General features: G+C 40.7%; 1 protein-coding gene across 1 annotated transcript; it reads right to left on the reverse strand.

Moving 5' to 3' along the window:
* Nucleotides 1-932: 932 nt before the first annotated feature.
* LOC147981213 (uncharacterized) lies at nucleotides 933-2,354 on the reverse strand. Its single transcript, XM_087515896.1, has one exon. The coding sequence runs from the start codon at nucleotides 2,352-2,354 to the stop codon at nucleotides 933-935; it is 1,422 nt and encodes a 473-aa protein (XP_087372022.1).
* Between the last annotated feature and the right edge of the window lie 7,925 nt (nucleotides 2,355-10,279).

Genomic DNA, 10,279 nt, shown 5'->3' on the forward strand with positions numbered 1-10,279 from the left:
ATAGGAAATTCCTGCTAGATTTGTCCACATGATCCAGAATTGTGTAGTGCACTTTAAGGGAGCACATAGCAAATATGGGCATGGAAGCAACAACAGAGTTTACATATGTTAGTCTACCAGAGTGGTTCATGAATCTGGCAACTCCAGAAAGCCTCTTATCAATTCTTGAGATAACAGGTATAAGATCATGTACAGATGGTTTGGTGGTGCCAAGGGGTAGTCCAAGATATGTGAAAGGTAAACTTTCAACCTTACATCCAAAAGATTCAGCCAAATTAGAGACAGTCTGCTGGTCAATATTGATGGGGATCATGGAGGATTTGCTGTAATTCACAAATAGACCAGTTGAGAGGCTAAATAGGTTTAGTAGATATTTGAGATGAGTTATTTGTTCAACATCAGCTAGCATGATCATAAGAGTGTCATCAGCATACTGAATAATTGGGTAATCCTGGCCATATGCATGATTAATAGGGAGAGTTAATTCCCCATTGGCCCAAGCAGCATTAATTACTGACTGTAATAAGTCAGCTGCTAAAACAAATAGAAGGGGAGAGTATGGATCTCCTTGTCTCACCCCCCTTTTGCACATAATTTTTTTCCCTGCAACTCCATTTAGTAACACAGCAGTAGATGCAGAGTTAAGAATATTGGATACCCAATTAATCCACCTTGGTCCAAAACCTTTAGCTTGAAGCATAGCAAGAATGGCCTTGTATTCAATCTTATCAAATGCCTTTTCAAAGTCAAGCTTGAGAATGATAATGGGTCTTTTTGATTGATGACATAGATGAAGATATTCAAATGCATATCCCAAACAGTCCTGAATATTTCTGCCTTTGATGAATCCATATTGGTTTTGGTGGATAACTGATGTAATGATATTTTGGGCCCTGTTAGCCAGTAGCTTAGTAAAAAATTTGAGAGGCAAGCTAACCAGAGAGATTGGTCTGGAAGTCATTCATACTCTCTGGATTGGCAACTTTTGGAATGAGGGTAATGAAAGCAGTGTTAATACTTTGTATGTCACAATTTCCTTCAAAGAAATCCCAGATCATAGTGTAAAAGTCTTGTTTTATAATGCTCCAACATTTTTTTAGAAACATACCATTAAATCCATCAGGGCCAGGTGCTCTGTCAGTAGGGAACTCTTTGGCAACTTGTTCAATTTCATCCACAGAAAATGGAGCATCCAGTGCAGATAGGTCATGTTGTTGTATTAATTCATCCAGGTTGAAGAGCATAGTAGGGTTGATGGATATACCCAGTCTGTCTTTGTATGATTGCCAAATAATTGCAGCCTTATGATCATGATTCTGATAATGAGTGCCATCTTCACTGAGAATGGATGTAATATAATTTTTCCTGAAACTTTGTGTGGCCATGGCATGAAAGAAATTAGTATTCTCATCATCAAGTCTAACACTCTTCATCTTGAATCTGGATTTCCAATATATTCTTTTGGCCTCAAGTAACTTGCTGGTATGTTTTCTCAGAATTTTCCTGAAGTTGGCCTCCATAATAGATAGCTGCCTTTGCTCCTCAATTCCATCCAGTAATGTAAGAACATAATTACATGCAGCAATTGTAGAATTTAGTCTGGATAAATTTTTGCTCCATTTTTTCAAGCCAAGTCTGAGACATTTAAACCTGGCAGATACATCTTTGGCAGAGTTGTTGAGCTGGTAATTTCTGTTCCAGCATTGCCCCACAGTTTCATAGAAGCTATCAAATTCAAGCCAATAATTTTCAAATCTAAATATGGATGCTTTAGGAATGTCACTGCCAATTTGGATATGAATAGGTACATGATCTGATGACACTCTGGCAAGTGGATGAGCTAATGTATTGGGGAAGGAGATAGTCCAATTTGCAGAAGTAAAAATCCAGTCAATCCTTTCTAACAGTGGAAGATCTTGCATATTTGACCAAGTAAAATTCCTGCCTTTGAGGGGGACCTCCACTAGGTCCAGCTGTTGAATCAAGCTATTGAACATTAGCATGTTATTAGTATCACCACCTGGTCTGTTCCTGTCCAGTGGGCTTCTAATAAGATTGAAATCCCCAACTAACATCCAGTTGTCTATATTGGAGGCATCAACAGAGTCCAACCAATTGAAAAAGTCAGTCCTGGATTCATTACTGCATGGGCCATACACATTTGTAATATGGAATATATTGCCTGATAAGTTACAAGTAAGTTTGACAGTGATCTGAAAATTAGACTGATCAATTACAGTCCCAGTAAAGAGACTTCCATTCCATATAGTTATGATGCCACCAGATAGGCCAACAGATGGACTGAATGCAAACTGATTATATCTTCTGGGTGAGAAATTTCTCAAGTAAGGCATGTCAAAATTGTCTTTTTTTGTTTCCTGGATGCAAATAATGCCACAGTTGCTTTCATCAATTCTTGCACGTAGATCATCCCATCTAGTTTGTGAGTTTATGCCTCTGACATTCCAATTAAGTATATTCCAGTTTCTGTTCATATATTAGCTGATTGGTATAAATGATCAAGAGCAGAGGGTGACTTAATCATCTCTGAATAAGCTGCCAGATCCTGAGGATGATGTGCTAAGCAAGCTCCAACAGCAAATTGACAGCTCAAAATGCATAATATGATATCATTCATAACATAACCATTCAGACACCTCATATCAAATACTGGTAAACAAATAATGTTCTTCAAACCATAGTGCCACTTAATGGAGCATAGCTCCTTACAAACCAGAAATAAAAGTTCAACATACGAGAAACAAAAGCAAGATAAATTGCCATGGATAGCAAAAGGCCTAAGACCATAGTTGGGCATGGGAACACAGGCCCAACTCCATAAGAGGACAGATTTATTCATGATCTGCATCAGGGTTCAGGAGACTTCCAGAAACCTCCTCAGGAGGTATCTGACACTGCAAAGTGGCAATTTCCTGAATGGTGGCAAGTGGGAGCTCTGGTGGGGGCGCAGCATGTGGGTCCCTGATCTCGAATTCAAAGTCCGCTGAGAGATTCTTCTTGCAGTTGCTCATCTTCTTTGCTTTATCAGCAGCAGCTTGATCCTTGAATCCCACAGTGAGACCAGCAAGTCGACGGCTACGACGAAGATCTTGGATGTCCAGCGGGGCATTAACCTTCTTTCTTTTATTGACAGCAGGAGATATCATCAGAGCAGGATAAGGCGCATTAGGATTAGGTGCCATCTGTGGGTGCTGCACGGGAGCAAGGATCTCCTGGGCAGGGTATGCTGAACCAGAGGGAGCATGCTCAATTGGCTGCTATTCATAGGGTATGTCCAGGGGGTCTTCAATGACAGGCTGCATTTCGTCAGCATATTCGGTAATGACCACAGAGGTTGCAACTGGAATTGGGGGATCTTCAGTGGTGACAGTCAGCAAGCATTTCTTGACAGAGCCCTGTTCTTCCTCCACGTTGACGATCTGACATCAAGAACTTATAATAGTGGAGCCTGCAAGTTCCTCCAGTATGGTTGGTGCAGAGGAACAAAAACTAATTGGACCAATGGAGGAGTCACATACCAAGGAACAATCTCCCCAAGCAGTTTTGTGAGAGGTGCTTTGAGCAAGGAGATCGAAAATGGCAGCAAAACGAGCTTGGACTCGGGTTTGAGTTGGTTTTTCATGTTTGGGGGAGGAAGATGAAGTGTGTGGCTGAAAGAATAAGTGGAGGAGGGCCACCATGGGCCCACGAGGCAGGGGGTGCGCCCTAGGGGGTGGGCGCGCCCTCCACCCTCGTGGCAAGGTGGTTGGCCCCCCTGGTGTGTTCTTTGTTCCATAAATCCTCAAATATTCTATAATAAATCATATTTAATTTTCAGGGCATTTGGAGAACTTTTATTTTCGAGGTATTTTTATATTTCATGGATAATCAAATAACAGACAGAGAATTATTTATTTTTACTTTATTTCAACTAAATAACAGAAAGTATAGAAAGGGTATAGAGAGTTGTGCTTCTAGTTTCATCCATCTCATGCTCGTCAAAAGGAATCCACTAACAAGGTTGATCAAGTCTTGTTAACAAACCCATTCCGATTAACATGAAACCGGAGAAATTTCGAATGACACTAGGTTACCTCAACAGGGATATGCACATCCCCAATAATAAGTATATCATATTTCTTCTTGACAGTAGGAAGAGGAAATTCAAAACCTCCAAATATAATCGATGGAAATTTTCCGATAGAATTTATACTATGAACTTGAGGTTGTTTTCTCGGAAAGTGTACCGTATGATCATTACCATTAACATGAAAAGTGACATTGCCTTTGTTGCAATAAATAACAGCCCCTGCAGTATTAAGAAAAGGTCTTCCAAGAATAATAGACATACTATCGTCCTCGGGAATATCAAGAATAACAAAGTCTGTAAAAATAGTAACGTTTGCAACCACAACAGGCACATCCTCACAAATACCGACAGGTATAGCAGTTGATTTATCAGCCATTTGCAAAGATATTTCAGTAGGGTTCAACTTATTCAAATCAAGTCTACGATATAAAGAGAGAGGCATAACACTAACACCGGCTCCAAGATCACATAAAGCAGTTTTAACATAGTTTCTTTTAATGGAGCATGGTATAGTAGGTACTGCTGGATCCCCAAGTTTCTTTGGTATTCCACCCTTAAAAGTATAATTAGCAAGCATGGTGGAAATTTCAGCTTCCGGTATCTTTCTTTTATTTGTAACAATATCTTTCATGTACTTAGCATAAGGATTCATTTTAAGCATATCAGTCAATCGCATACGCAAAAATATAGGTATAATCATTTCAGCAAAGCCCTCAAAATCCTCATCATCCTTTTTCTTGGATGGTTTGGGAGGAAAAGGCATGGATTTCTGAACCCAAGGTTCTCTTTCTTCACCATGTTTCCTAGCAACAAAGTCTTTCTTATCATAACGTTGATTCTTTGATTGTGGGTTATCAAGATCAACAGCAGGTTCAATTTCTACATCATTATCATTACTAGGTTGAGCATTACTATGAACATCATCATTAACATTTTCATTAGGTTCATGTTCATTGCCAGATTGAGTTTCAGCATCAGAAATAGAAATATCATTTGGATTATCAGGTGGTTCAGCAATAGGTTCACTAGAAGTTTGCATAGTTCTATCATTTTTCTTTTTCTTCTTTTTTGAAGAACTAGGTGCATCAATTTTATTTCTCTGAGAATCTTACTCAATTCTCTTAGGGTGGCCTTAAGGATACAAAGGCTCCCGAGTCATTCTACCAGTTCTAGTAGCCACTTTAACAGCATAATCATTTTTCTTACTATTCATCTCATTGAGCAATTCTTTTTGAGCTTTAAGTACTTGTTCTACTTCAGTGGTAACCATAGAAGCATGTTTGCTAACAAGTTTAAGTTCACCTCTAATATTAGCCATATAATCACCCAAGTATTTAATCATATCGGCATCTTGTTTTAATTGTCTACCAAAATAAGCATTGAAGTCTTCTTGCTTAAACATAAAATTATCAAACTCATCCAAGCATTGACTAGCAATTTTAGTAGGAGGGATTTCAGCTTTATCATATCTATAGAGAGAATTTACCTTTACTACCTGTGTCGGGTTATCGAGGTCTGGAGGTTCTTCAATAAATAAAGGATTAAGATCATATATTTCTTCATCAGGCGGTAAATTGAGACCATGTATTTCTTCAATAGGAGGTAAATTCTTAACACCTTCAGCTTTAATACCTTTTTCTTTCATAGATTTCTTTACCTCTTGCATATCTTCAGGACTGAGAAATAGAACACCTCTCTTCTTCGGAGTTGGTTTAGGAATAGGATCATTAATTGGAGCAGGAGCTGCCTTAGGAGCTGGCTCAGGAGGTGCCCAATTATTTTCATTTGTCAACATATTATTCAATAAGATTTCAGCTTCATCCGGTGTTCTTTCCCTGAAAAGAGAACCAGCACAACTATCCAGGTAATCTCTGGAAGCATCGGTTTGTCCATTATAAAAGATATCAAGTATTTCATTTTTCTTAAGAGGATGATCAGGCAAAGCATTAAGTAACTTGAGAAGCCTCCCCCAAGCTTGTGGGAGACTCTCTTCTTTAATTTGCACAAAGTTGTATATTTCTTTTAAAGCAGCTTGTTTCTTATGAGCATGGAAATATTTAGCAGAGAAGAAATAAATCATATCCTGCGGACTATGCACACAACCAGGATCAAGAGAATTAAACCATATCTTAGCATCACCCTTTAATGAGAACCGAAATATTTTAAGGATATAAAATTAGCGAGATCTCTCATCATTGGTGAACAGGGTGGCTATATCATTTAATTTAGTAAGATGTGCTACAACAGTTTCAGATTCATAGCCATGAAAAGGATCAGATTCAACCAAAGTAATTATATCAGGATCAACAGAGAATTCATAATCCATATGAGCAACACATATAGGTGAAGTAGCAAAAGCAGGGTCAGGTCTCATCCTAGCATTTGGAGATTGCTTATTCCATTTAGCTAATAACCTTTTGAGTTCATATCTATCTTTGCAGGCTAAAATAGCTAAAGAAGCATCTTGATCAAATGAATAGCCCTCAGGAATAACAAGTGATTCTTCATCATCACTTTCATCTTCATAATCATATTCAATATTTTCAATCTCTCTAGCCCTAGCAAGTCGTTTCTCTAGAAAATCACTAAGTGGCATAGTAGTATCAGGCATAGAGGTAGTTTCATCATAAGTATCATGCATAGCAGAAGTAGCATCATCAATAACATGCGACATATCAAAACGAATAGTAGAAGCAGGTGTAGGTGTCGCAAGCTTACTCATAACAGAAGGTGAATCAAGTGAAGAGCTAGATGGCAGTTCCTTACCTCCCCTCGTAGTTGAGGGATAGATCTTGGTTTTTGGATCTCTCAAGTTCTTCATAGTGTCCAGCAGATATAAATCCCAAGTGACTCAAAGAATAGAGCTATGCTCCCCGGCAACGGCGCCAGAAATTAGTCTTGATAACCCACAAGTATAGGGAATCGCAACAGTTTTCGAGGGTAGAGTATTCAACCCAAATTCATTGATTCGACACAAGGGGAGCCAAAGAATATTCTCAAGTATTAGAAGCTGAGTTGTCAATTCAACCACACCTGGAAACTTAGTATTTGCAGCAAAGTGTTTAGTAGCAAAGTAATATGATAGTGATGGTAACGGTAACAAAAGAGTAATGAAAGCAAAGTAATGTTTTTGGTGTTCTGTAGTGATTGTAACAATAGCAGCGGGAAAGTAAATAAGCGTAAACCAGTATATGGAAAGCTCGTAGGCATCGGATCAATGATGGATAATTATGCCGGATGCGGTTCATCATGTAACAGTCATAACATAGGGTGACACAGAACTAGCTCCAATTCGTCAATGTAATGTAGGCATGTATTCCGAATATAGTCATACGTGCTTATGGAAAAGAACTTGCATGACATCTTTTGTCCTACCCTCCCGTGGCATCGGGGTCCTAATGGAAACTAAGGGATATTAAGGCCTCCTTTTAATAGAGAACCGGAACAAAGCATTAGCACATAGTGAATACATGAACTCCTCAAACTACGGTCATCACTGGTAAGTATCCCAATTATTGTCACTTCGTGGTTAACGGATCATAACACATAATAAGTGACTATAGACTTGCAAGATAGGATCTAGAACTCTCATATATTGATGAAAACATATTAGGTTCAGATCTGAAATCATGGCACTCGGGCCCTAGTGACAAGCATTAAGCATAACAAAGTCATAGCAACATCAATCTCAGAACATAGTGGATACTAGGGATCAAACCCTAACAAAACTAACTCGATTACATGGTGAATCTCATCCAACCCATCACCGTCTAGCAAGCCTACGATGAAATTACTCACGCACGGCGGTGAGCATCATGGAATTGGTGATGGAGGATGGTTGATGATGACGACGGCGACGAATCCCCCTTTCCGGAGCCCCGAACGGACTCCAGATCAGCCCTCCCGAGAGGTTTTAGGGCTTGGCGGCGGCTCCGTATCATAAAACGCGATGATTTCTTCTTTCCTATTTTTTTCTCCCCGAAAGCAGTTATATAGAGTTGGAGTTGGAGTCGGGGGGTCTCCAGGGGTCCCACGAGGTAGGGGGCCCCCACCCTCGTGAGAAGGGTGTGGGCCCCCTGGTCTTCATCTTTGGCGAGGATTTTTTATTATTTATTGTAAGATATTCTGTGGAGTTTCAGGTCATTCCGAGAACTTTTGTTTTCTGCACATAAAACAACATCATGGCAATTCTGCTGAAAACAGCATCAGTCCGGGTTAGTTCCATTCAAATCATACAAGTTAGAGTCCAAAACAAGGGCAAAAGTGTTTGGAAAAGTAGATACGACGGAGACGTATCAGGGTGTCACACAGGGATAATCTTCTCTCCAAATGACTGCCACGCGCTAAGTGATAGCCACTTAACCACCTAGGGGCTCAACACCGCACCGATTGGTGAATTGCATTGCGATGCGGTGGAGCGATGGAGTCTTGGCAGGGGAGTGGGTCCCCGCTGGTCTCGGCAGGCCTACCTGGGCGCGTTGGCTTCGTCTTCGGGGAGGCCTCGACCTGACCAGGCTCGCCTACCCGGCAAGGGAGGTTTCTCCTCTGGCGAAATCTTGTCCTTCTGGTTGGTCTTGGTCTTCTTGATCCGCCCTTTGATCACTACTGCAGGATGCTGCTAACGCGACACTATGATCAGAGGCCCTTTGACGAAATTGTGTGCGATGCATTAATCGCAAACGGTGATTAAAAACCCGTCAAAAAGATGCAAAATGTCTGCGATGAAGGATACAGCAATCATGGTTCAGATTTTAGTTGCATGTGCGATGCGGGGCATACGGTTCAGTTCAATTAACTGTTTGCGATGAGGCAGAACAAAAGAAACAGGAAGCCAGATGAAGGCATGTGCGATATATGGCATACAGTTCAATCGGATTAACTGTTTGTGTTGAGGCGGAACAATAGAAACGGGCAGCCAGATGAAGGTGTGTGCGATTGAGGGTATACGCTTCAGACAGATGAACCGTTTGCGATTAGGAAACACAACAGAAACGGTCAGCCAGATCAACGTGTCTGCGATTCACGGCATACACTTCACACGAATGAACTGTTTGCGATTAGCCACAACAAACAGAAACAGTTAGACAGATCAATGTTTGTGCGCTAGACGGGCACACATTCTAATTAAAAGAAGTGTGCGCGATGGTAATAACAAGCGCGCGCGGTTGTTGGAACAAGACGTGTGCTGACATTGCCTGTTGCGGTGCACCCTATGGTGCAAACGCCACGTACGTGGCCGAGAAAGCGTGCCCACGTTACGCCGTCTGGGAATAGTGCTGCACTTAGAAATTATAGAACCGTCAATAAATTTTGAGCCTGCGTCCTGTCACATTCCAAATTACTACCACACTATATTTAATTGCAAGCCTACCACGATTCGCACTAGCCCAAGATGGTATCCATACTTCAAGGTGAGCACCGACAGTATGTGGTTCATGCCTTGATATGTTCTTATTGTTCCGTTGTGGCCATAATAGCATCTTGTAATGCCATTTCAAGATTGCATTGGAGCAATAGATGGTACTCATGTCATTGCTAGAGTGCTAAGGTCACAAGCTGCAAGCCATAATGTGCTTGATGCGCTATTGACTTTGATCTGAAGTTTACATATGTGCTGGCTGACTAGGAAGGATCAGCACATGATGTTAACATTCTCAGTGACATCATGAGTCGTCATGATGGCATCAACATCGTCCCCGATGGCAAGTTCTACCTAGGAGATGCTGCCTATGCATGTCGGCCAGGCGTTCTTCCACCCTTCATGAAAACTAGGTACAATCTGAACGAGTTCTCTGGTAGAAACTATCCAAGAACTCCTCAGGAACTGTTCAATCTCGAACACTCCAACCTTAGAGTAACGTTTGAGAGGAAATTTGGAGCTCTGAAGAATAGGTTTAAGATCCAGATCAAAAGCCATTACACCCTTACCCTACCCAGGTCAAGCTTGTTCTTGCATTCATTTTTAAGAAAAAAATACATACTTACGCTAGCTGCAACATTCAAGAACATGGTTGCATGGGTGGATACTTCTTGCATTCATTTTTCTGATCCAGGATCTTAAACCTATGTTGGGCTGGGCATGGATACCTAAGGGACATGGCTGTGGGTGTGGAGACAATTAGTTGTCGCAGCCAGCGTAAGTATATAATTTTTCTTTCCAACTTAGCGAAGTATGCGATGTGTTGAATT

This window comes from Triticum urartu, chromosome 3A, assembly GCF_056163025.1.
Source record: "Triticum urartu cultivar PI428250 chromosome 3A, HENAU_Tu73, whole genome shotgun sequence".
Taxonomy (NCBI): Eukaryota; Viridiplantae; Streptophyta; class Magnoliopsida; order Poales; family Poaceae; genus Triticum; species Triticum urartu.

Excerpts from the sequence above, each read along its gene's own strand:
- LOC147981213 (XM_087515896.1), bottom strand. The coding sequence starts at position 2,354 with ATGCCTTACTTGAGAAATTTCTCACCCAGAAGATATAATCAGTTTGCA.